The 26,197-nt window shown below is 43.5% G+C and overlaps 1 protein-coding gene across 2 annotated transcripts in view; it reads left to right on the top strand.

Annotated features, from left to right (window-relative positions):
• The first annotated feature begins 2,999 nt into the window (after window positions 1-2,999).
• The window catches only part of ZRANB1 (zinc finger RANBP2-type containing 1), a 36,049-nt gene continuing 12,851 nt past the window's right edge, over window positions 3,000-26,197 (top strand). The window contains exons 1-4 of one of the 2 annotated variants that reach the window (XM_085230001.1): window positions 3,000-3,319; window positions 14,087-14,184; window positions 14,899-15,797; window positions 24,797-24,984. In XM_085230001.1, coding sequence (XP_085086127.1) covers window positions 14,984-15,797; window positions 24,797-24,984 — 1,002 coding nt within the window. In that variant the 5' untranslated portion in view covers window positions 3,000-3,319; window positions 14,087-14,184; window positions 14,899-14,983. The remainder of the gene's footprint in view (window positions 3,320-14,086; window positions 14,185-14,898; window positions 15,798-24,796; window positions 24,985-26,197) is intronic. The other variant, XM_085230000.1, reaches the window with a different exon arrangement.

Here is a 26,197-nt window from a genome sequence, read left to right on the forward strand (position 1 = left end):
CTGATGTACAATTTTGCTTAGCTGAATCCCATGATGCAACATCTAGAAATGTGCTACTGTGAATGGTTTCAGAGCTTTGTTTCCAATTACAGCATTCTGTATCATTTGCTCATTATGAGCAGGGTGCACCAGAACAATAACGTCACAGAGGGCTGAGGGAAGGCACCTTGCTAACAATGCGAATATATACATATATATATTTATTCTGAATTACTGAAGGCAGCTCTGTTTCTTACGCAGCCAGTCTGTGAAGGCACATACTCTCCAAGACACGAGCGGATTCAACTCTGCGAAGCAAAGTCCCCCAAATAACATAATAAGCTGTCAAGCATGTATGAATGTTCCAAATGCACTACCAGGGAGTTAAAATTCGTCCTTTATCTGGTGGAACAAAGTTAAAATTTAGAGTGGAATATGAGAAATTAGTACTTACCTACAATTTCTGCTACCTCTAAAATAAAGAGAATTGTCTTTCTGACATTTAGCAAAGAATAAGGTAGTCAAATACCAAATCTATCAAGAACTGAGTTGTCAAGTCAGCTAGAACCTGATTTTTTTTCTCCATATCAGAATTCTGAAGGCTTTAATCAGATAAAATACATGGGTAGGCAGCAATGTCCTCAATTGTTGAAAGGTCATTCCTATTGTGCTCTATTGTTTAAGTCTAGAACAAATGGTAAATTCCTTCAAAGTAAACCTTGCAGAAGATGCCAGCAGTTTTTGAGATCCAGCCAGTGACCTGATCTTACAAATAATACTGCCAACATGCTGAGGTTCCCTTTTGAAATAAACAGCCCTGAGAACTATTTTCAAATTCAGTTTTGCACGTGTTTGCCTTCCTATCCTACATTGTTACCTATTTCATTACTTGGAGTGCCTGTTCTGCAGAATAACTATGCAGACAGGAAGATCATTTCTCTCCAGAATTTTCAAACGTCTTTCTTTTAGTTGATCATAATTTTTCCTTATCTATGCAACAAAAGGTTTTGAAGAGATATGAACCTACCTTTTTTAAAGGTCTTTTTCTGCATTGTAAAATATAAAATACTTTGCATTCTGCTCATGTGCTGCAGGGGCACTGTGTTTTGTTAAAAATATGTTTTTATAATACGACCATCAAATGCTTCTCTGACAGGGTTAGGAAATATTCTGGGAGGATTTGAACTGCTACGTTCTATTAAATTATGTGTTATTTTTATTTTCATATCTCTTCAGGCAGTCTAATCTATAACATTTAGTTTTGGAAATTTCCCATTGTTGCACTGCTGTAGCAACTTTTATGATTGATCTCATCACTCACTGGTTTAGATGACTGCTTTTCCATCAAGAGCAAGGGATACGTTTTCTGCATTATTTCTAAGCAGGAAGATGGCATGATTTCTTAAGAAGTATTTCTTTCACATGACTTATCCAACCTTATCTGGATTCTCCGTGTGGGTGTATGAAAGAAAATACTGTTGTCCCAATCCTTTCCATAGCTATATACATCTAATTGTTAGTATTTTTCCCCAAAATTCAGATGAGAGCACAATTTGTTCAGCGAAGATAGAAAGAGATTTCAGTAAATAACTGGTTTCAGAAAGATTAATCATGTCATCCCCTCTTTACACTCCTCCATAGTTTTCTGTGCGTATATGGGACTAGTTTAATTTTAAATTGAGACGTATTTCTGTTTTGGTCTCCAGAAACAATTTAATTTTACTCATCCTGACTCCAGTTTAGATGCTTGTCTGCTGGACCAAAGGCATTTTTTCCAGCGCAAGGCATTGCTGCTTTGCTTGAGCACACTGGGTGCTTTTCCTTCATAGCAAAGCTTTGGGTGTCAGCCTCTTCTCCCAGGTAACAGAGATGGGATGAGAGGTAATGGCTGTAGGATGTGCCAGGGGAGGTTCAGGTTGGCTGTTAGGAATAATTTCTCCAGAGGAGCGGTGAGGCACTGGCACAGCTGCACAAGGAGTGATGGGCTCACCATTGCTGGAGGTGTTTCCGACCCACAGAGATGGCACTGAGGGATGTGGGCAGTGGGCATGGTGGGGTGGGCTGGGATTGGATTTAGTGATCTTAGTGTTTTTTTTCCAGCCTCGATGACTCTGTGATTCTACAAAAAGAATGGATCCAGTTCGTCAGCAGGGATGAGTTTTCCAGTGCAACCCTGAGGAATCAGCAGTTAGCTAGTTAATGGAGGCCCCTCCATTGCCTTGGCTGGGAATAGTGCACGAAACCACAGAGATAAAAGCGCAAGAATATCTGCAGAAGCATGAAACAAAAAGTAGGAACTGTGGTGGAAAAGCAGACAGGTATCAAATGATGCAAGACCCAGGAGGGGAGAGCTGAGCAAAGAAGGGTTTTTCGATCTGAGAACTTAAGGAATGGTCTGGCTGAGCAGTGCTCAATTCCACACCTGCTGTGCTAGAATTGAGATGCTGAGGGGATCACAGCAGTTCGTTTCTGTTCATTTCTGTGCAGAAATACTGCTGTGTGAGAATGGAAGCAATTCATGGGCAGCTGTGGTGGGTGGGTGCTGCCTGGGCACTGACACTCACTGGGGTCTCATCTTGCATAGAATTTCTCACAGAATTTCCTGTGAGAAAACTGGAAGGACAGCTGCTAAAGAAGTTGGTATTTTAAGAGGCATTTTCAGAGCCTGCTGCCATGAGAGCCATTTATGGGGACCATGAGCGATGTTTAAGAGGGATTACTTCCAGAGGAAACTCTGTATCAGTGATTTTAGATTTCAATTTATGTGGATGCTCGGTGGAAAGTCTCACTACCATGCTTAACCTGCGCACGGCTGCCCGGGGCCGCTGAGCCCCGCGGAAGGGTTTCCCTCAGAGCACCCCAGGCCGTTGAAACCGCCGTGAGGAGAGAAGGGCAGCTGCGCGAGGGGCGGGGCCAATGAGCGCCCCGCCTCATCGCCCTCCGCCCCGCCCCCATGGTAGGGATGACGTCACCCGTTCTCTCCAAAGAGGCGCGCGCCGATTGGCGGAATGAGCGGCTCACGCTCGGCCAATGGGCGCGGGGCAGGCCGGCAGGCTGAGCTGACGTGCGGGCTGCTGGCCGTATGGGGGTTTATTTTGCTTTGGGCCACTCCAGCTGCCGCCATTAAGGAGGCCGGGAGCGGGGCGAAGGGTTTTCCCCCCTCTCGCCCCCCCCCCCGCGGCCGCGCCGAGTGGGAGCGCCCGCGGCCGCGGCAGCTCGCCGCGCTGGGAGAAACCATGTCGTGAGCGGGGAGAGCGCGCCTCTGCCAGCGGGCCGGGGGGCGGCGCGGGGCGCAGCGCCGAACGTGTGCCCGACGGACGGCTCCCGGCGGGGCGGACAGGTAAACCCAGCTCCGCTAGCGGGCTGCGGGACGGGGCGGCCGTTCCTGGGGAGCGCCCGGAAGGGTGCGGGTCGCCCGCGGGCTGTGCTGCCCGGCCGGGGCTCGGCTCCTCCTGAGGGAGGGGGGAGGAGCGGCCCCGGGGTGCCGCATCGCTCCCTGCCTCCATCGCGGGGCCGGCGTACAAAGGCAGGACGGCCGGGATTGTCCGGTGAGCGCTTCTGTAGTGTTGTGCTGCGGTACCGGGGGCTGCTGGAGTGAGGTCATTGTTGTCTCGTAGTTGGTTTTTTTTGGGGGGGAAGGAAGGGGGAGTCTGCCTGGCTCCGTGTGCTGTGATGGAATAAGGGGTGCGATCTCCTCCGTGTGCCTGCGCTGGGGGTTACAGCACTGCTCTCTCGTACTGCTGGCAATGGGCAGCGGCGCAGGCTGGGCGTACTTCAAAACAGCTTGCTCTTCGAGGTGAGGCTGTGCTTCGCTTCTTATTTAGATTAAAGTTCAGTCAGTAGCGCTAAACCGCGACCGTCGGTGCTTTCAGGGCTGTGCCTTCGCTCTCCCAGCCTGCAGCAGCTCCCACCAGACTCAGGTACGCTCCCAGGAGGTCCCCAGTGTGCCCGCTGTCTGTGTGCGGTCACATGAAGCCCCCGGGCTGCCCACGGTGGGTGAGAGAAGCCTGGGCTCCTCCATGGCGGGCGTTGAGAACTTTCTGTCACAGTGCTGCCATTCAGGGGTAACAATGCCGGAAAGTTTGTCTGGAATTCTTGGGGGTTCCTGTCGTATCCTATTGGGTTTGTGCTTTTTTTTTTTTTTTCTTTTTTCTTTTGTCTCTGCTCATCTGATAACTGTGTGTTTGCTGGCTGCGGGAAAGGTTTGTGAAGGCTGAATCGCAGAATGGCTGGGGTCAGAAGGGACCTCAAGGATCGTGAATCTTCAACCCTCTGCCACACGCAGGGCCACCAACCTCCCCATTTAATACTAGACAGGGTGCTTAGGGCCCCATCCAGCCTGGCCTTGAACACCTCCAGGGATGGACAGGGCATCCACAGCCTCTCTGGGCAGCTGTGCCAGCACCTCACCGCTCTCATAGTAAAGAACTTCCCCCTGACCTCCAACCTAAATCTTCCCTCCCTGGCTGGTTGTATTTTAAGTGGTTGCCCAGAGAGGGGGGACGCAGGTAATGATGCAAGTGTGCTCACAGACTCTTATTTGCCTCTGTCCCAAGGCCAGCTGGATGTGGTGTCTCAGTATGCATTCGTATGTGAACATTAAAAGGGAATGATTTTTGGATGCATTGCCTTGTGTAGGATAGGGGAAACTGTAATTACATGGTGTAACTCTCTTGGGGGGTGAAGGGTGGGGGGAAGTTGTTACCTTTATTTTCCTTAGGCTACTTAGTATGCTGGGAGTTGGATTTGTTCTGTGTGGGTTGCTTCCAGCTCGGGATATTCCGTGCTTTTATATAGATGGGCAGATGGTGGTGACCCGTGAGGCCGTAATCTGTCATTGCAGAGTTGTACCATTCGCATTTTCTCGGAAGCGTAATTAAAAATATTAATTTAATTGCAATACTGGGTAGCATAAAAGCATCAATGGGATTCGTCATGGAAGCATGACTTAAATTGGAGACCAGTTAAACTTGGTCAGGGCGGCATTTTAAGTCCTATATAGGTGTGCATAGCCATTTTAATTACATGTCAGTCAGCGTGTAGATTGTTTTGTGGCAGGAAACCCCATCTGTGTTTCCATTTATCTTTGCAAGATAGGTCCATAAATAAGTCAGTAATGTAAGCAGAAAATACTTATTGTATAGGAAGCTTTTTTTTCTTTTTTGATCAATGTATGTTCAGAAACATCAGTGTAATGGCTCGTTCATGTGGCATTAACCTAGGCATTAAGCTTTTTCTTTGCAGCCTCTCTGCTCTATCAGGCTTGCACAGAATTGAGATTATGTAGAATTTCAGATTAATGCAGCCTTCAGCGTGGCATACAGCTACAAATGACAACAAAACAGTTAAACTGCTGCTGGCAGTTCTGTTAGCAATCTCGTGCCCCTTCATCCCGACCGCCCAAACTTGAAGACTGGGTTATTTTGAGCCGTTCAAAATTGATGTCAACAAGTAATCCTCATTTTGACTGTATGAATTAGAATCCAAGTCTCCTGGTACTAAAATGGAACTAAACTTTAGTTTGGCAGCTGGAAGTGGCTGGCTTAGCTGTAACAGATTTCTTCATTTAAATATTTTTGTTAAGTAGTACTGCAGATAAAGAAGGGAATGAGAAAAAGTTGAGGATGTTCTCTTTTTTTCTTAACGCAGCTCACGAAGGGCTTTTTACTTCACTTGTCAAATGGTATAGTTTGGAAAAATCAATTAAAGAATGCGTAATTTTAGTTCTGAAACGTCAGTTGAATGGAATTTGTTACACCTTAAAAAGAGCTTTCATCTTCTAATTAAGATCACAAACATTTGTAATTCAGGCACTTTGCTTTTTCAGAGAGCTTCTTGCAGAGCTGACAGTGCTGTAAACTGCAGAGGGTTTGATTGATTTTGTGACTGTAACACTTGTCAACTTCGGGAGGTTCTTATTCATTTGCATCAGTTGCTCTCTCATGGATGTGTATGATTCTCTTGGAACTTCTTTGAAATAGAAGGTTAATAACAGGACTTATCCCTTTGGTCTCTAACAGCTAATACTTTAGAAGAAAAACTGCCTTACTACTGTTCTGAAAACTTAGTAGTTTATGAATGTTTTCCTTTTTCCTTTTGTGGTGCAGGTAGGAGCTCTGTATTCGAACTGCAGTTTTCAAACCTGGTGTTTTTCAAAAGAAGTGTGGTTTTTCTATTTTCCCCTCTTCCTGTGCTTGTGTCCCATTGATGCAAAAGCTTATTCAGGTGACAGGTATCAGAGAGGTAAAGGTTTGGAGGGAGTGCAGTAGGGGATGAACGCAGTGAGGTCTGGAGCATGAACTGTTTTCAGGAGGGGTTGACCTTGTTTCTGCATTCTTGAGCCAATTGTAGAGTTCATTTTATAATCAAGAAATGTGGAAGGTTAATAAAGTGGGGAAGAGTGGGAGGAGTTCCTGGTATGTGTGGGGCATCTTGTCTGCAAACCAGACGAGATTGCAGCTCTTTGCGTCTCCTGCTATGTGGCAGGTATAATTAAGTTGGCATTTTTCATTTTTCCCTTTGGGTATTTGAAGTTTTCCTGGTATAATCTGTCCTGCTTGTTCTTAAAACAAGGATGCTTTAAGGCTGAGTTGCAGACACTGGAAGTAATGAGAGCTAGGGACAGAACCAATGGCAGGTGTGAAGCCTGCTGTCCGGGGGTGGGGGGCTGCAAGGATGAACTTGTCTATTTTTGAAGCGTAAATAGGACTTCTTTCTGAAGCTGTGACTTGTGAGCAAAGAGTCTGCAGTTCCCCATCAGCATAGAAGCCAGTGTGCAGTGACATTTGGGTCGTGCTTGCCATTGCTTTGTTACCAAATACTAAAACTTAAAGTTCTGACGCTTTGGTTTGGCTTAATGTCCTTTTTTGAGTAGCTGCCATTATTGGAACAATAAAATTTGCCCAGGGAGGTTGTGGATGCCCCATCCCTGGAGGCATTCAAGGCCAGGCTGGATGTGGCTCTGGGCAGCCTGGTCTGATGGTTGGTGACCCTGCACATACCAGGGGTTGGAACCGGATGAGCATTGTGGTCCTTTTCAACCCAGGCCATTCTAGGATTCTATGGTTACCTTGAGTTGCTGGTAACCTGTTGTAAGCAGAGCAGGGATTATTACTGATACAGTTTCTATATATATTTTATATATAAAATTCTATATTCTATTATTCTATATATATTTGTATATATATTTATATATACGTAAAAATGAATAGCCAACTTTGATAGTAAAATCTTTATTACTTTGGGTTTTTGTTTTCCATGATAGTTGATACGAGTCGTTTGCACTGTGTTGAGCAGTGCTGTGTGTGCTATCAGTTTGGCTTTTTTTTTTTTCCCTGTGCCACTTTGCTGTCTAGCCAGTATCTCAGGAGGAGCTGGATGAAGCCGTAAGCATAAGCTTGTACGGCTTCTTTGCACTGGAAATTGAACCTAGTTGCAAGAACATCTACCAAAGGCAGTCCTTAACTCTATCCCAAAGTGACTTGCCGTTAATGAGGGGGAAGCTACACAATAGCTGATGTGGAGAGTGCTTTTCCTTGTTTTATTTGCAGGCAGATGGTTTTTCTCCACCAAACGGTGGATGTCTGCATCTAGCCATGATCTAATTTATGGTCAACCACTATTAGGGAGGTCCAGAGGATAATTACTAGAACTGAATGTCAAACGTACAAATTTTAATGTAATATTCCTTGGTTGCTGGACAGGTTTAAATGTTCTTAAGTTTTGATGTCTGACTCAGCGGTGTGTTTTTATTCAGAGCGTGACATCTGGTTTTCCTCATCTTCTGCAAGGGTGGTTGAGATCTAAACAGAAACAAGTCTCATGTTTTAGGCATAGACTCCAAACACAGATAAACTGTGCTTTTGTGTTTGGCCTTTTTAGAAAGAAACCTCTCCTTCAACTTTGGTTATCGAGGAAGAAAAATTAACTGAATTTTCATTACATGTGTTTGTTACTGTGTTTATCTGGGGTTGGTATTTGTCTTCGACTGATGATCAGTGTTCAGATTAATTAAATTTGCCTGTGTTCACGTGAGTTTTCTTTCGGAGCTCATTATTTTGGGTCTCTTTGCTTGGTTTTGATTAATATTGTGTGGGAGATGCCATCTATTATGTAACTGTTGATCTGCTTACTCTTGTTTTACCAAATGGTATTGGTTTCTAGGTAAGTGGCTGTATTTAGTCCCTCTTAATGTGTCGTAACATCTCATTTCAACAGTTGTTAACTTTTAAAAGAGATGAAAAAGGGAAAAAACAAACCCACCAAAACCAAAAAAAGACTATCAACAAAATGAAAGTGTAACTCTCCTGAAATAAGAAAGCACTGAATTGTGACCCACTGCTGTTGTCCTTTATAGCTTTGTTTTCAGCAGTTAATGCCGCTTTTAGTATTTAGTCAGAGATTTAATAAGGGGAGACGTACTTTGGTTTGAGATCAGTACAAATCAGATGGAAGCTTTGCACTGTCTACAGCAGGATTAACTGCACTGGTCGAGGACACGGGATAAACATTAAAATCAAAGATCAGGAAGAGGGAATGTTGAGTGTTGGCACCCATCTGTTCTGGGTGGAGGCTTCCGTCTCAGTCTGTGGGTAGGTAGATCTGTGTCCTAACAAAGTCTGCTTTCCATTCCTGTATTTCAGATGTCTCCTGAGATCTGTCAGCTCCTGAATGTTTGACTTCACACCACACAGAACATTTGCAGAGTTAGGTGTTGTCTCACAGGGAATTATTTTGCTGACGCGAAGCCAGGCCTTAAGGTGTGTTTGAGATGGTCAAATACATGGCCTGTATTGGACATGTGAATAGAATATTGAGAACTGAAATAAAATAGTGTGATTTTATTTCTGAACACAGTCAAGTAGTCTTAAAGATGTTTTGAAGCTGTGAATCCATCCATCCTCGTGGAAGCAGCTTTTGATAGACTGTAAGTGAAGCTTGTTGTCAGAACAGACTTTGTGTTTTCAAAATGTACTACTTAATCAGAATTCTTAGTTGGTTTAGAGATCTGCCTTTCTTGTGATGTATTTCCTTGTGTAAGATCAGGGCCTTCTGGATTTTAGTGCATGCTCTATAAGTGTAGATGAGAAGTGATCTGCAGGTCACACTGAAAGCTTGCAGTCTAGGATATTAGCTGCCAGCCTGGGCTGCCAGAACAGAAGTTTTCATGTACTAGATTGCAAGCAGTTCTTCAGTTTTAAGTGGAACACTTCCAGTTTTTCATGTCTTTTGCACTGCTGCTGGTGTTCTTTATTGATGGTGTTGGTATTTGTGTAGTGGTGATTTGGGTGAGGATGGGAGGGATAATGCCAAAAGGCCAAAGGTGCATCGAAGGCCTTTGTGTCCCAACATTTCTTACTGGTATCCATTTATATCAGAAGGGGCTTTCTGCTGTGCTAGCCCAAGACCTGTTCTGACTGCCTGTGCTGCCAGTAGCCTGCTTGTGTTCTGTAGGGAAATACAGATGTTGTAAGCTAAAGCAGCCGTGGAGCAGGCAGCAGCAAAGCATTGTGCTGCTCTTTTCCTAAGATGGTGCAAGGATTTCCTTCTTGCTGATCTGAGACAACATCTTCATTTTAAAGAATCCTGCTAACAACCAAAAGAAACTGTGCTTGCTTGCTGCAGTGCTTGTGTTAGTGTATTCAGGCTAATAGAGAAAGTGCTTCTGCATTTATGACTTTGCAGTAATCCTTTTGTTCTTTATTATAATATGTAGTCATTGCCTTCATTGCTAAGCGTCCATATTCAATGCTGGTGTGATACATCCCACTGTCAAGGTCAGCGTGGTGGTTCACTTCTGTCTTTCCTTTCTTATAAACTAATTTGCAGAGACTACAATAGGACCCGCTGTTCATTCCCTTCAAGCCAGAGAAGCTTTGGTTCGGGGTGGTTGTGGTACTTTCATTTGTTGAGCCTCATCGTGAACACGTGGGGAAACTGGTGCAGGAATAGCAGACAGCTGAAGGTGGAGTGCTAGGGAAAAAAGAACATAACAGTAAGTGATGAAGTAGGAGTGGAAATTGACAGTAAAATTCCACCTTAAAAAGTCAACCAAAGACAAATGTGAAAAATGATTCTTGATACTTAGCAATCCGTTTCAGAACGTATTTTCTCTAAGTGTACAGACAGTGTAAATTTTTTTTTTTCCTCTCAAGGATTCTTGGACCCAAATAACAAAAGTAAGTTTGTAACATAGAGAGTGAAGTAGGAAGTGTCTGACGTAGGAAATAGTTGAGGAGGCTTTCAGTACATTTACAAGTTTGAGAAGGAGACAAAGTGGCCTTCTGGATGGAAGCTGGCTGTGTTACTCTCCGGATCTTCCCAATGGCTGCACTTTGTATTTTGCTTTTTTAAATGGACAGATTTTTGTTTGAAGAGTCCCTTGGTACAGGTTAAGGCGTTCTTAAGGAGATATCCCTGTTGGAGTGGCAGCATTTGTAAGTGTTGGGGCCTTTGTTGGTAAAGGGTGAGATCAGAGCCGTTACATTGCTTCCCCTTGGGAGCTGTGGACCACAGTTCTTCATGTGTGCTTCTTTTGTGTGTGTTCTGCAGTTTTACACAACAAGAACAGCTACAATTATCTGAATTCAGACTAATGTGTACTTAATCGTAACAGTTTTTGGTGATAATCCAGATACGTGGCAGCTTTAGTTGGAAATCTTACCTGTATATGAATGAACTTCTACTTTCTAGGAAGTGTAGCCATAGTTTTATTGGTAACCAAGGAAGAATTTGAGGCAGTGATGTAAAAAGGAGAATGTTTCTGTGTGTCAAACTAGGCAGAGTTAATCTTAGGCAGTTGTTCTCTAAAAGCTGTTTTTTCCTTCGTATGTTAGCACGTGTTTATATATAAACTTCACAGCAATGTTTTCCAGCTGTTAGTTAACAATTACAGCCGTCAGATTGAGGCTTTCTTAGCAGACATGCATTTAAATGCCACATTTCACAACACAGAAAGGGTACAGGCAGGGAAAGTGCAGCTTGATCTCTTGCTTTGACTCACAGCCCCATTTCTCCCCACTCCACTTGTGGTTGGGTGTGTGTAAGGTGTAACATCCACACTCAGAGGCTGTCAGAAGTTGCTTCGTGGTGAAATACAACCGAATAAAGCAGCCTGACCTTCTGGGGGCACATAGGCAGCCCCCTGTTTGCTGTGGCTTTCCACTCCTGGAGCCATGCTGAAGGTGTAGCTTTGTACCTTGCTTGTGTGCTGTAAATACAGAGCAAGCTTTTTGATTTCACACGCTCTGCCTGTGAGCTCTGTCTGAACATCATTACTCGTGAGCAACAAGTTAAGGTGGGAAAATTGATCAGTTTCATTCTGTAAGGCTTGTGCCAGCACAGATGTGCTTCTGGCAAACCCAGCAAGAGATGAGCAGAGTGGGCTGAAGCAGCAGCTGGCCTCTTGCTTGGGTAAGGCTTGGCCATCAAGTAGCGTGGAGCTCTGCCTTCTGCCTTGCTTGAGCTGAAGGAAAACTAACCTCTGGGTGCTGTAAATAACTGACTTGTATTGAGGGGAAGGTAGTTCCATCCTGCCATAAAAATATATACATATAAAAAAAAAAAAAGGCAGCTTTCTGATTATTTGTTATAAATGACTGACTTTACCAGAATAACTTTTCACAAAATTGATCTTTTAGAATCTGATTTATAATAAATTTTGTTCTCTCTAATATACTAAATTACTGTACTAGTCTGTCCCAAATGCATTTAGCCTCCTGCTCTTACTGATCAATTGGAGCTTGTTGGGAATTGTGTAGCTTTTAATTCCTTGCTTGCTCGTGCTTTTTGGACATGAAAGCATGCACTTGGGCCTCATAGTCACTGCTGTGCTGTTCCTCTGTGAGGAGGTGCTGTGTGATTCAGCTTCTCCTCTGGGAAGAATCTGAAATAACAAGCTCACTTGAAGGCAGGGTGGTAAAGAAGGAACTGCAAAAATGTAATAGTGCTCAGCCTGCTCGGTGACTGGCTGGTATTCCAGTATTCCCAGCAAGCAGATGCTTCTGGCATTGGCACGGAGGTGCAGCTGAAGGTCATACCAAGATGTACAAGTAAGAGCCAACCTGTGGAAGTGCTTGTTTTCTCTTCTGACTGTGCTGTAGGGGTTGGTATCAAAAGCTTTTGAAGCTGCAGACACTCAGCCTTCTTAAGAGCTGTGTCTGAAAACATGGAGCTTTCTGTATTGGTATTAATAGATAATGCTCCTTAACATAGCATCCATCCCCGTCTTCCAGCTACGTGAAAATCTTCAAAGAAAAGCTGACATTGGGTTTTCAGCTATGATTATTCTCTAATCTCACGGTACTTATGAAAGCTTTTCTGTAACACGGTGTGTACTGCGTTGTTTGGTATCATAAAATAATATATTCTAGATCACTTTTGTGGCCAGTCCCTTTCAGCTGGAGCAGCAGTCTCTTTTCCCCTTCCTCACTGCCAGCACGAGGTGGTTTGTTCTCTGTTGGGATTTGTTTGCAGTGGGAAGTGTGGGGTTCAGGCCTTACAAACCAGGCTAGATGAGGGGTTGTTGGCATCTGCAGTTCTCTCTCAGGCTTCATTTCATGCAGTGCACCAATCTGACTTGGGAGATGGGGATTCTTAAGACCATGTTCGGTTCTCTCAAGTTCATAACAAGGAAACATTACATTTGTTGTTTGTACAGAGAATAAGCTTAAAGAAATGTTAGTCCTTAAAAAACAAAACAAAACAAAAAAAAAAAAACAAAAAAAAAAACCACAATTTGGTGAATGGGTAAGAAAGCTATTGACCAAATGGAGTTACTCTATTCTATCATTAAGTCTTACATATGTTTTGAAACTATTTTGGCAAGGCTTTAGTTTACCTTTGGAGTAGAGAAACAGGTTGTGGTGTGTTTTCCTCTCCAAGCTTCTGAAAAGTTGTCTTTAAATAAGTTGCCTTCAGTAGCATTGACTTCATATTGTTATAACACCCTCCTCTTCCCACCTTATTTTATGGGACTGTAGTATGATCTGACTGCTCCTTTTAATTTTCCACTCTCATACATGAACTATGAGCAAATCTTGGAGGAGAAGCAGTAAGAAACTTAATTGCTTTCTCAGCACATTCCTAGTCTGACAGTTTTACAGCATATAGGTGGAACTCAGGTGTTCTGCAGGCTGCTCGAATGCGTTGGAGCCAGAGCCTTCTGAAAAAGCTTGGTAGTTCAGTAGTGCTGTCCTCTCTTCTGTGTGATAGGTGCTTATTGGCACTGCTGCCTGAGCTGCTGAATAGACGAGGCTCGAGTTGTTGGGGCAAAGAGTTGCTGTGTGCTGGAATCCACGGAAGGGCACAGTGAGGGTATGGCTTTGGGGAAAAGAGTGCTGATGTGCCTCTGCCAACAGCATGGGGCTTGACCGATGGCTGTGGACGTGTAACTCTGCCTTGATAGATGATGGTGCTTGTGAAGGTATTTGAGTGAAGAATGTACTAAATGGTAAAGCATTTCCTGACAAGAGAAAAGGTATAAAGCACTTAGTTTTTCTAGATTAGAATTTGATCCTGTTGTGCAACTTTGCTTGAGCTTTTGTGTTACCATACTCATAGTGTTTTCGCTAACCAGGAGGGTTCTAATATGGTGAACATGAGAATTATTGGTCAATTGATACAACAAATCCCTGTTTCAGACAGTTTTGCATGCTTCAGAATAGTATATAACTGAGTTGCTGATGTTGCATAGCAATGCTGTAGTAAGAGAGGAAATAGACCGTATGCATTTCTCTGTTTATCCTCTGTCTACCTGCCATATAACCTTTATCCCGTTTGCCCTCTATGCTGACTGGAGGGGATTGAGATTTCTTCCTCTCCATCCTAAGTTTCACATTCCACTGAGGATGTTTACAGACATCTTGATATGAATTTGACGTTGCTTGGATCTAGTTCTTTAGGAGATTAACTGATCGCTTTCCTAGTGACTGGTTCTTTCCAAATATTGACTTATTTATGCTAGTCTGTAGTTTAGCCTTAGCAGGCCATGACTGAGTTCAAACATGCAAATTGGGATCAGAATAGGTGTGGCATTTAATAATTAACTTTATGGTTACTCAAGTCCGGTAGGAAACCTGTAATGAGTCTGTTTTCATTTTGTTTACAGGAATAGTTATCTGCTTAGTCTCATCCTTCATATTTGGCAATCTGAGGAAAAGGTCTGAGCCAGCATGAAGACAGGATCTCCTCTTCATTAGAGAAAAAGTGAGTTGGAATTGGCTTGAAATCTGGGTTGTAAAACGAAAGTACTGGATTGGTTTATCACACATAGCTTGCTTTTGAGTGTGGCTTTAACCTCACAGCACTGCTGTTATGAGTGTGTCAAATGAAGCCCTAGTCTTGGTTAAACATGTGAAATTTTGCAGTGTATGCCTTTATGTAAACCTACGCCTTACTACTACAGAAGAACTGCTTGTTTGTATAACTGCCCATCTGATGTGCCTCTTCCTTCCAAGTCCTGTGACTGCTGCACAAGAGATCTCAGCCCTCGTGTTCCTTATACTGCTGCACTCGTTTTATTTCAGCAGTTTAATATTTGTGACTTCTTTCTCCAGACTTACTGGGCTCTGTCTTGGTATTCTCTGTGCTCAGTGTCTATCTATTTTCAGAATTTCTTTTAGATGCTACTGCAAATTTAAGGAATTCCTGAAATGCATGACTGAGGTTCTTTTTCTGCATTTAGGAAGTCCTCAATTACGCATTTTAAGTAGCTTGAGTATTAGTCATTTGGCTCTCAAGTCTTACCCTTGTCATAGCTCCTCCCAGCACTTCCTGTCAGTGTCCCAATAGTAAGAAGGAAAAACAGATTGTCCCCTTGCCCAGCTTGACTTTCATACTTTTTGATGCAATACACATCAGTTGGGTTACATTTTGAGGACTTTTTGTTGTTTTTGTGCGTGTTTGTTTTTTTCTAAACAGGGTTTGTATGCAGTTACTGCGTACTAATGATGTGTTGTGATCACTTAGCTTTCTGCCTGACGCAGTTCATTTCAAGGAGTGCACGATGACAGAGCGTGGAATTAAATGGGCTTGTGAGTATTGTACGTATGAAAACTGGCCATCTGCAATCAAATGTACCATGTGCCGTGCCCAGAGGCCTAGTGGAACAATTATCACAGAAGATCCATTTAAAAGTGGTTCAAGTGATATTGGTCGAGACTGGGATCCTACAAGTACTGAAGGTGGGAGTAGTCCTTTGATATGTCCGGATTCCAGTGCAAGACCAAGGGTTAAATCATCTTACAGTATGGAAAGTGCAAATAAATGGTCGTGCCACATGTGCACGTACTTGAACTGGCCAAGAGCGATAAGATGTACTCAGTGCTTGTCTCAGCGTAGGACCCGGAGTCCCACAGAGTCTCCTCAGTCTTCAGGGTCTGGTTCGAGACCAGTTCCTTTTTCTGTCGATCCGTGCGAGGAATATAATGACAGAAATAAACTGAACACAAGGGCTCAGCACTGGACTTGTTCTGTTTGTACATATGAAAACTGGGCAAAGGCCAGGAAATGCGTTGTGTGTGATCATCCCAGACCTAACAACATAGAAGCAATAGAACTGGCAGACACTGAAGAGGCTTCTTCAATCATAAATGAGCAAGACAGAGCTCGGTGGAGGGGAAGCTGTAGTAGTGGTAATAGCCAAAGAAGATCCCCACCTACAACCAAACGTGAGTCGGATGTGAAAATGGACTTCCAAAGAATCGAATTGGCCGGAGCTGTTGGCAGCAAGGAGGAACTTGAAGTTGACTTCAAAAAACTAAAGCAAATAAAAAATAGGATGAAAAAGACTGACTGGCTGTTTCTAAATGCTTGTGTTGGTAAGTTGTTCCTTACTACCTTACACAATTGGTGCCTGTGACGAAGTATTTAAGAACAAATGTGTCATTTGGTTTTGAAACAGCTTTTGTGGATCTTTGTGTTTTAATTTTAAAGAGTAAACCTGAAATAGCAATTGCTGAGAGGGTGTGGAATTCATTAACTGACCAGAGTTAGATGTGTTTTGTGACTCTTCGGGTGTTTTTGCCCTTCTGTAGGGATTGATATCATTGTAGCAGAATGCTGTTCTGTTGTGGAGAAACTACAAAACCAATCTACAGAACATTGCAATCTGTGTAGTACTGTATTAAAAGGAGCGAAATTAAAAAAAAAAAAAAAGCCTTTATTGGATATTTATAAGCACTCTTCTTTTTGCAATGGCAAGATATGCTAGTAGAAGCAGCAGCTGCAGCTTGGGAGTATTTGTAAACAGTGTAGAGCTCACAACAGTACAAGATGCTCTGTCAGATGTTAAAAATAACACTAAAATATGTAGCTCCAAGTAACTGCATGTGTAATACTGACCTTGAAAGTAATAATGTTGCATACTGTTATAAATGTTTTTGTAGTCAACTGCTTAAAAAAAAAAAAAAAAATCCAAATTGGTTTTGTATCTTAATGCTTTCCTGAAGAAATTCTGGATAATTCTCCCACTGCTGTTAAAGATCAGAGACTTGTGAGAGCAGGGTTTTCTCCAGCTATTGACCTCGTGAGTTACCTTTTGTGCTGTACCTTCCTGGAAGCAGATACCTTGTATCCTAGCATACAAGCAGATTCAAGACTTGAAATAGGCAACTATTTTTAGGGTAAAACACTCCGTTTGAAGCTGCAGCATTAGTAGCATGTCTCATGGTGTTCCTCGGTGTTTCACAACATCACTTCATGTTGATGTAATTGAAAAACTGATATGTGGAGCTGTGTTATTTCATATATTTGGTCAGGTGTAAATGTTTTTGCAGCTATCGTGGATATGGTTTTAGTGAGCTCATAAATACTCCACTTTGTTGCATAAATAGCTTGGATGTGTTTCATTTTGCTAGAAGCTAGATGCCTCTGTTACCTGGTGTGTTAAGCTTCTGACATGCTAGCAGACATGGGGAGCCTTTTTTTTTTTCTTCCTGAAATGAGGCAACTGAAATGCTATATGACATTCTGTAAATTATGGAATACCCAATGTCAGTCCTTGGAGGTCATTCCTGGGGCTCACCAACACCTATCTTGAATTCTAATATTGATTGTATCAACTCTTATGGCTTTTTTCCTCTGCTTTTTGAACAGACCTTTTTTCTGGCTATTTCAGTGTTGCTAAAAAAAGTATCTCAATTTTAAGACTTAGTCTGTGTGTGGAGATGATTGTAGCTTATATTTAAGAATGTGCATTTATTTACATTTGTTTATATTCAGTGTTGCTTGTGATTGTAAGTTTGCATACAATACTAAAAGCTATCTGCAGGGCAGGAATGATTTAGTTCTTCTGTAATGAAGGCAGTTTGAAAGTAGTTGACAGTATCCTGATACTTGATGAGAAAACCAGAATGCAAATGGAGCTGTGAATTCTGCTGCTGTTCTGCTGAAAGAGTCCTTGGGTTCCTTCTATAACTTAAAAACTTACAATACTTTTCCTTTTGAGCTAAGGAAAAAAAAAAAAACAAAAAAAAAACAAAACAAAACCCAAACACACAACAATACACCTAAACAGCACCAAAAGCTATTAATAATTAATCCTTGGTTTGAGAAATAATTGTTTTCCTGTCACCAATGTCATGTTTTCCCAAGTGTTCTTGGCAGTGGAAATAACCTTAAGCACGCTTTAAAGCTTTGCAGCTTTTCTGCTGCAGTCTCTGGGTGTTTTGTAGAGCATATCTGTAGAGGCAGCTATGCCAGCTCACCTAGCAGTTTTAAATGCAGTAAGTCACATTTATGGTAGTGGTTTTGTTACCTTAGTGTGATGTGCTTAAAGCAACGTCACTCTTGATGGAATAATTTTCCCTGAAGTGCCTGTTCTTGCCATTGGAATCAACGGAGTTACTGTGACTTGGTGAATTATTGTTTGTTTGCTGGCTGGAGCTCTTGTAAATTTCTAGCTGAGCTGAATACTTGTTTTCATTTTGTAACTGCTTATCTAAAAATTGACAAGTCTGTATGAAATATCAAGTGGGTTGCTGAAAGCTGGTAGAGGAAGAGTCAGGATGTGCCTTGGCATAGTCCAGCTGATGAGTAATGGCTTGGTAGGGCTGGGTAACTTCACGCTGCACCCACAGCTGGGGGGGTCCCGTTGCTGTAAGCGTGTGGGAGAGATGGATCACTTCAGCATCTTTGCAGGTACGAGCTGTGGCTTTCCTGATGTCACAAATAAAAATTAGAGGAGCAAGAGTAGGAGTAATTCCTGGCAAACTGGTGGTTTTCTTTTCTCTTGGATGGCATCTTTTGAGTATACCAATGATAACATGTGGTACTTTAGACCACTTGATTAATTAACTTCATCTTCTCAACCGTAGTATAAAATTCTTTTTAGTGTTTTTTTTTTTTTCCCACATTTGTTCTTTTTGAGTGAAACTTGTAGATGTGTATCTTGTTTTGTGGATTTAGAGGAATATGTGCTGTTTTCAACTACTGTTGGAGATATCCACTAATACTCTCCCTACCTCTCATTAAATGTGCCATCAAGGCTTCTATTTCTTGCAGACACAGGCTGCACAGAATGTTAGGAGTGCAACTCCTGTGTTTCAGCATGATGCAGGAACACAGGTGGTTTTTTGTAATGGCCTTAATGCAAGATCAGTGCAGGGAGAGGAAGGGAGGAAAAAAAGCTAATGCATGCTTACCAGTGCTCCATTTCAGCATAGCAGTGCTGCTGTAGGGCTGGGTGGAGCTGGGTTGAGTGCCTGGTTAAAACTGCCTCTGGGTTTTAGTAATACAAATGGAGGAAGACTGTCCCAGCTCCTAACACTCAGAGCTGTTTGGGGCTTGTGCTCAGTACCTGCTGGAGATTCTCCTGCTGATGCTTTGAGGCTGGGCTGCACAGTGGAGTGTGGTCGCTGCAGGGCACTGGTGGGGATTTCTGAGTTGCATGTTCCTGATTTTGAACTGTAGCTCAGAGATCAGGGGTAAACTGTTTTCTTTCTCCTCCAGTCCTGCTTGCTAACTGCTGCAGGAGAGCCTGCTTTCCAGGCTCAGGTTGGGAAGGTAGCTGCTGTCGTGGGCAGGCTTTGCTGCAGGAGGATGGCTCCAAAACCAGCCAGGCTTGCGTTCTTCTGAGCTGCCTGGAGGAAAAAAAACTGAGTGTGTTTCCTAAACAAATCCAAAAATACTTAGAGCAGTCTGTAATGAATCTTGTTTTGCAGTACATCCTTAAAAGGACTGCTAGCTTGTTCCTAATATTCCTACATAGGTCTGCTTAGTTTTTTCTTTGTCAACTACTTTATCTCTCTCACAGGTTTTTTTTTTTGCCCTGTGTCATTCTCTCTCCTGTTCTCTGAAACGGTGCCAGATGTGTTAGCCAAGCATCCCCAAGCCCTGTGGGAAAGGAGAGCGGCTCTGTTTGCGTTCAGGTGGTGTTTACAGGGCTGTGCCAAGCTGCAGGACAGAGCTGCCTTCAGCCCAGCATCCTGCAGGGACCGGTTTCCTTGTCACATCACATGCATGGCACAGCTAAACCTTGCTGTGCGTGGGTTGTCAGCCCTGTAGCAAGGAAGGGGGAAGCATATGGGTGGAAACAGACTGCTGGAGGTGGGGAGAGGTCATGCCTTGTGCTTTGCTTGTGTCAGCTTGGGCTCTCTTGAAGTGTTTGGGGGAAGTGTAGCGTGAGTTAGTGACTGACTAATTCAGGTGATTACCTGCTGTGCTGGCTTCTGCTGAATGTGGCAAGCTGTGAGCTGTACAGCCTGTCCTCCTTCCCCACTATGTGTACTGCTGTGCCAGGGTACAGCGATGTAAACGTGCCACTGTCACCTGGAAAAGGAGCTCCCTGGTTTGTGCATATATGTGTTCTAACTGGCTGTGTGTGTGCATACATATCTGTGCTGTTGTTGCAGATCTGTCCCTGAGTGTAAAACTCTTTGTTCCTTACTTCTTACCAGTAAACCTCAGCTCCTGAAGTACATCTGTTTCAGTCTCTTGACTCCTTTTAAACACTCTGTGGTGTTCTATGCTAAAAGTATTTGAATAAGCAATCAAGTTAAAAATACTTATTTAAACTTGCCTTGGAAACACGAGTTGTTAACTTTAAAATCATGCATGCTTCTCTGTTTTTAGGGCACAAGTGTGGAAGTGAGGGATTGGCCATCAGGGCGGCGTGGGGTTGGGGACGGCTGGCAGGTAGGAGAGGGGATGGCAGGGATCTCTTCCAGCAGCTCCCAGCTGTGTGTGTGCTGCTCTGCCTTGTAGCAAGGTGTTGGAAGCACAGTGTGTGGCCTGCTTGGAGATGGGAGAGCTGTTTGATTGTATCATTACTTTTTTCATGCGTACTGGTGTTGGCTGGCATCAGGTTTGAAGTATGTGCCTTTTTGGAAGATAGTTATTGAAAGTTGATGCAAGTTGCAGAGCTTGAGAAACTCGAAAAATGCACTGTATGGAAGGGTTGTGTCATTAGCAGAATGTGTTCTGCTGCTGATTGTGTGCCAGTGCTGAGGAGGGAGGTCCTGGAAACAAGGAAAGAGAAGAATGAGCAGAAGGATGTGGTTAGAGGCCCTTAAAGGCTTTTCAAACAATCCCTCTGTTTTCTTTTTATTAATTTGTGTGAAGCTCCATATGCCCTTGTGAAGGAGTCCTTCCTCTAAGAAGAGAAAATTCCTCTCTGCCTGAAAGCTTTCGCTGCTCAAAATGATGAAATATGGCATTACTGCGAAATCTTTGTGACCACCCAGTGTGCCCTGAAGTAGTTGGAGCTCCAGAGTACAGTTCTGCTTTGGTCAAACCACAGCTCCTTGCGCTCGCTGCTTTGATTGAGGGACAGTGAGGCTTCAAACAGGTGTCAGAGCTGGGTTTAGGGCTGTCAGCATGCTGTCGCTTGGTGTGTGTGACCCCTTCTGAGGAGCATGGATGGGTAAATCACATCTGTGATGTTAACACATCTCAGCTGTGTCTGTAGCAGGAGGTGAGCAGCACAGGCCTCCATGTTTCTGTCTGTTGGATGTCAGTAAGGCCTGTGTCTCTACTTCTGACTCCTCAAGTGTATAATGTGGTTAAAGTGGGCGTTAATATTCTCTGCCCTTGTTTGCAGAGGTGTATTGGAAGGAGTTAAGTTACTTTATTTGCAAACTGTGCCAGCTGGTGTTCTCCACAAAAGTACTGAGGTGAATGAAGACAGCTGCTATAGTTTGTTTTTTTTTTTCTTGCAAACTTTTACAGCTGGTGGTTTTGAGGTCACTGAAGCTGTGCAGTTAAGGCAGTGTGGGTTTAGGGAGGAAGGGAGCATGGTGGGGCGCAGACCAGCGTCTGCAGTTTGTAATGTCACACCATCTCTTCTGGGATGCGTTTCAAAGAGAAGCTGTTCTTGTAAGGATCAGCTTGCTCTTGTGAATAATCAGGGCAGTGCCCTTGCAAGAAGTGTGGCTCGGGGATGCCATGTGTACAGTCCTAAGGCAAATGCCACTCTTCCTTCTGACATTTTAACAGTGTGAGGAATGCAGTGGGTGTCAGTGGGGAACAGTCCAACTGGCGTGGCACCGCATCAGAATGCCGTTCAGAGAGTGCTTGTGTAAGAAATGGGGCACTTGTGCTTTATGAAAAGAAGTGAGTTAGAACATCGGTAATTACTTCTCTGATATTTCTTGTAAAGAGTGTTTTGTTGAGCTTTATGTAAATGGGGTAATGAATTGAAGGCTATCATCCATCTGAGGGAGACCAAAAGCCTCGTAGGAATGTGCCTCCTACTGGCACTAAGGACTTGTTTTGGTGTGGTGGTACAGGCTTTAAGAACTGCAGATGGTTCTCATGAGCGTTGCACGTAGGCAGGCTTTCCCCCTGATGTTGGAGTGAGGTTGGCACATCTTAGTTCAGATTTCTGTCAGTCTGTTTTGAAGCTGCTGCATCTTTGCTTGGAGTTCGCTGCAGCCTTGGATTGCTGTGACCGGCACCTGGTGAGCTGTCAGCCATTTTCCCTGTTCTGAACAGCTGGAAAGGAGTAGATGTTTGGGGTTTGTGATGGCCACAGAGCAGGCTCTGCTGTAGTGATGCTCAGGGCATTTAAATTGCAGTATTTTGGTGCAGATGAAACTGGACATAGGAGCACACAGCAGGTTTTCAAGAGCTTGCTTCTTGTAAGGAGAGGCTCCTAATGGGCTCTGTGGGGAAAAGTGCTGTGAAGCAAGCTCTGCATGGTTTGTGTGCCATGTTTATCTGGGGGGACTCCATTACAGCATTGCTAGTAATCTCATGGAACAGCTTGCCTGGATTTGTGCTAAAAAAGAGCTGCTGCCACTTTTTCCCTTCTTTTTTTCCCCATATTCACTTGGCTGACTGGATGGAAGAACAGAGGACGACCAGACTTAGTGCTTGCACATCACCACTCCTCCACAGCTGTCAGTGCCAGCTTGAGGTGGCATGTAGGACACTGTTCTTCTGTTAAAGTGCTGCCAACCCATAACACATTTACACCCCTCCCCCCTCTTTTTAAAAATAAAGCCTAGAAAGCATATACGGCATGCCACTTTTGAGATTTGTATTGATGGCTTGCTTAAATCTCATCAGTGAGATTAGAAACGTACTCTTTAAATGAAAACTGGGACTTCTTGGAATGCCAAGTATTGCAAGGCTTGGGAGTGCACTGCAAATACTGGCAGTGCTGTGCCCAGCACATGGTGCTGGTTTGGGTCTTTACTGCTGCTGACTTTGAAGCATTGCACAGCCTCCAGAGGCTGCCTCCCAGCATTGCTTCTTGCTAAGGTTTGGCTGAGCGTGCTTGTTGCTGTAGCTTGGAACACTAACAAGTAGGGGATGCCTCAGCACTGTCTGTAGGCTGAAGTGTATGCTGCTGTGCAGTCTGTACCTGGCAAGGCTGGCAGACCGAGGCTGCTGGGAATTGTTGGCTCTTATCTGTTGCTGAAAGAACATCTTGGAAATAAAATGCCACACTTGACATTCTTGTTACGGATGCAGCATGCATTGACAAAGCTCTTGCCTCTTCCTTCGGTGTGGCTCAGTTCTACCTGGAAGCAGAAATGTAGCAGGAGCACAGCTGTGCTGGTCATATATCCCATACCATGCTGCTTTAACACGTGTTTTAGGGAGAGCTTTGAAATTGATCACTGAACTTTGTGTTCTTCTCTCCCACTGCTGGAGTAGCTTTGCTCCATCAATAGGAGCTCTTTCATTGAAATAATATATGACTTTTGATGAAGTGGCAGAGGTTCTGCGACTGAAATCTGCAGTTAGATTTGTTGCTTTTGATTACCCTTGAATAATATAACATTCAGCTGTAGAGGCTTTATTAAATTCATTCTACCTATTGAGACACATCTTGCCCTGGTTATCCATTTTCCTCTGCAGCCTTTTCTGAAATCTTTCTAATCTCTGAATTAGAGAATGATAGACTTCTCAAAATATTTTTCTGCTTTTTTGTCTGGTGTTCAAACTTCAGTCCTGAGCGTGAGTGAGTGCCCTGGTTGAACTTTCCCCTTTCCCTTTTGGTGGGTTTTTGAGTCTTTGTAAAATGGAGTGAAGGAAGAACTTGTCACCTGTTCCTGTATCGTGTCTGTAGGTAAATACTGCTGAGTATCACAAGCTGGGATATTTAGCTGCAGAAAGTGGGGGACAGGATTTTCTTATGTCTGTTCTGCATTTTACTCTTCTGTATGTGAGCTGCTGCAGATAGAACTTCTGAATGGTGTATCTGAAATATTCTCTTTGCTTCTGGATAGGACAAGGGGGAATGGTTTTAAACTGAGACAGGGGAATTTAGGTTAGATATTAGGAGGAAGTTTTTCACACAGAGGGTGGTGAGGCACTGGAACAGGTTGCCCAAGGAGGCTGTGGATGCCCCATCCCTGCAGGCATTCAGGGCCAGGCTGTATGTGGCTCTGGGCAGCCTGGGCTGCTGGTTGGAGACCTGCACATAGCAGGGGGTTGAAACTGGATGAGCACTGTGGTCCTTTTCAACCCAGGCTATTCTGTGATTCTTCTCTCTTATTAAAAATGGCCATAAGGTTACTTTTCTGTTTCTTCAATTTGCGCTTTGTAAGAAAGCAATGTGAGCTGTCTAAAATAAGATCTTCATAAATTTCAAAATGCCTTTGACAGTAACGTGTTGAATTGGAACCAGTATTGTGAAATATACCACCACCACACCTTGATGTTGTATCCTGCTAATTGCAGCTAAGGAATGTGTTCTGCGTGAATGGTTATGGTGTGAAGTGTGGTCCAGCAGTTAGATTCCTGGGGACTCCAAAAGACGGTAGGCATTTTTCACCTGTCTCACTTCAGAAACCTAAGCAACACAGAGCTGATGCACTGTGTGTGTGGTTTCTCTTTAATTCTTTATTAGTAAAGAAAGTAAAGATAACTGAATGACAAGTAGGTCCAGTCAGTAGCAGAAAGAGTGAGCTGAAGAGAAATTGTGTCCTGTATCCTCTTTCAGCACTGTTCTAAACCATACTTGAAGAGTGCTTTAGTGATTCTATTTCTTAAGTCTGGTCATGTGTTTTGAAGATGAGAAGGGAAAGTACAGTAAAGAAATCTCTGCAGTATCAGTGCATGAACTTCCTTCAATACAGTTCAAAAATAAGTGGGTATGTTATGCTGGGTGTTTCCTAGTAGAAGGGTGCTTAGCACCTCTTGGTCTGCCACACCTTCCAGCTATTTTGGGTAGTGGAAATAGTCCAGGAGGTGAGGTAAGTGTGAGTATGGTTCTTTTCTTGTTTAAAAAAAATAAAATCACTTGAATGTTTGCTGGTATGCAGTGATCTTCACGTTAGATATATATTGAGAAGCCACATAAGGTAGTTCGCTCTAGAGTGGTCTAACTGCTATCTAGAATGAATTATTTTATTCTTCTTTTCTTCAGGAGTTGTAGAAGGTGACTTAGCTGCTGTTGAAGCCTACAAGTCATCAGGAGGAGATATTGCCCGCCAGCTCAGTGCTGATGAAGTACGCCTGCTAAATCGCCCGTCTGCTTTTGACGTGGGGTACACACTTGTACATCTGGCAATCCGCTTCCAGAGACAAGACATGCTAGCAATTCTGCTTACAGAGGTGAGCTGCTTTGGCTGTTGCACAGACTGAATAGGAACCTTATGTAACTATGCCATTGTTTGCAGCCAGTGACATGTAACTTCATTTGCTGGTTGACACTGACGTTGTTAGAATATGTGAATCGCTGCATTTCTTCTGTTGTTGCTTCTCCCTAAGAGGTGAGTTTGTTGTAAGGCTGCATGTATGTGGTGGTCCTGAGGATATAGAGGTTTTCCTATTAAATCGGGCAGTCTTGGCAAAAGTTCTGACCTCACTATTGTGAGCTATTGTGGGGCTTCCTGTGCTTTGGGTGGGGGAGAGGAAATGCCCCGAGGGCAGAACAGCGAGCTCAATGACAGCTTAATTTTTCAAAGTTTTTTGTTAACAAATACATCTACCTGGCAATGATTTGCCCTTTTCTTTCTTCCCTGAGATTCTTGTGAGCTTCTAGGAGAAGAGCAAATTCCTTGCTTTGCAGTATGGTGACATTTTCTCACTCTTCCCCAGTGCATAGGCTCACTGGGTCCTCTGTCCCCTTGCTCTTGAACATTCCATTTTCTTCGGTGTTTTTGTGTGGAACACCTCACTTCTGGTAATCCTTCCCTCTTAGAAGGCCCACAGCTATCTTTGTTATCTTCTTCGTCATCTCAGACTTGTTTTCTTGCCTGATGAGAGCAGTTTTTATTCTGTCTCTGCCTCTATTCTGCCTGCCTCCCTAATTTGGTGCTTACTGCAATTTTGAAGCATGCATTCTTGAGGAGAGTGCCCTGCCTGAGAAGAAGCTCATGAGGCTGATGGAATGCATGGGGTTGAGTAATTAAACAGAGTAGATAAAGCAAGACAAATGGAGCAGAAGTCTTGAGAAGGGTGCATGCATTCTATATGGCTAATATCAGTACTTTCTGCGTGGCTCACATAGTTATCTGTGTGAATGGAGTTAAACTTTTTCTTTGAAAAGCTAACTTGTTGAAATGCTGCCTGTTTGTTTTTGTTTCACCTGCTAGAAATACTTATTCAACATGGCACTTGTGGAAGTATTTAGTAGTGTTTGAGCTACAGTGGATGGCCTGTTTTGCTAGGATGTTATCTGGTGCAGATGTGTCTTATGAAGCTTTGTTTAAATACCCAGTCATCCCGATGTTGCTTGCCATGCATCACTGAATGAGCTCCTTCTGCCACCAATTAGAATGCAGAGACATTCAGGTGTCTTACCTTAGTAGCTTTTGGGCAGTTT

Source organism: Meleagris gallopavo, chromosome 8, assembly GCF_905368555.1.
Source record: "Meleagris gallopavo chromosome 8, MGAL_WU_HG_1.1, whole genome shotgun sequence".
Classification (NCBI taxonomy): domain Eukaryota; kingdom Metazoa; phylum Chordata; class Aves; order Galliformes; family Phasianidae; genus Meleagris; species Meleagris gallopavo.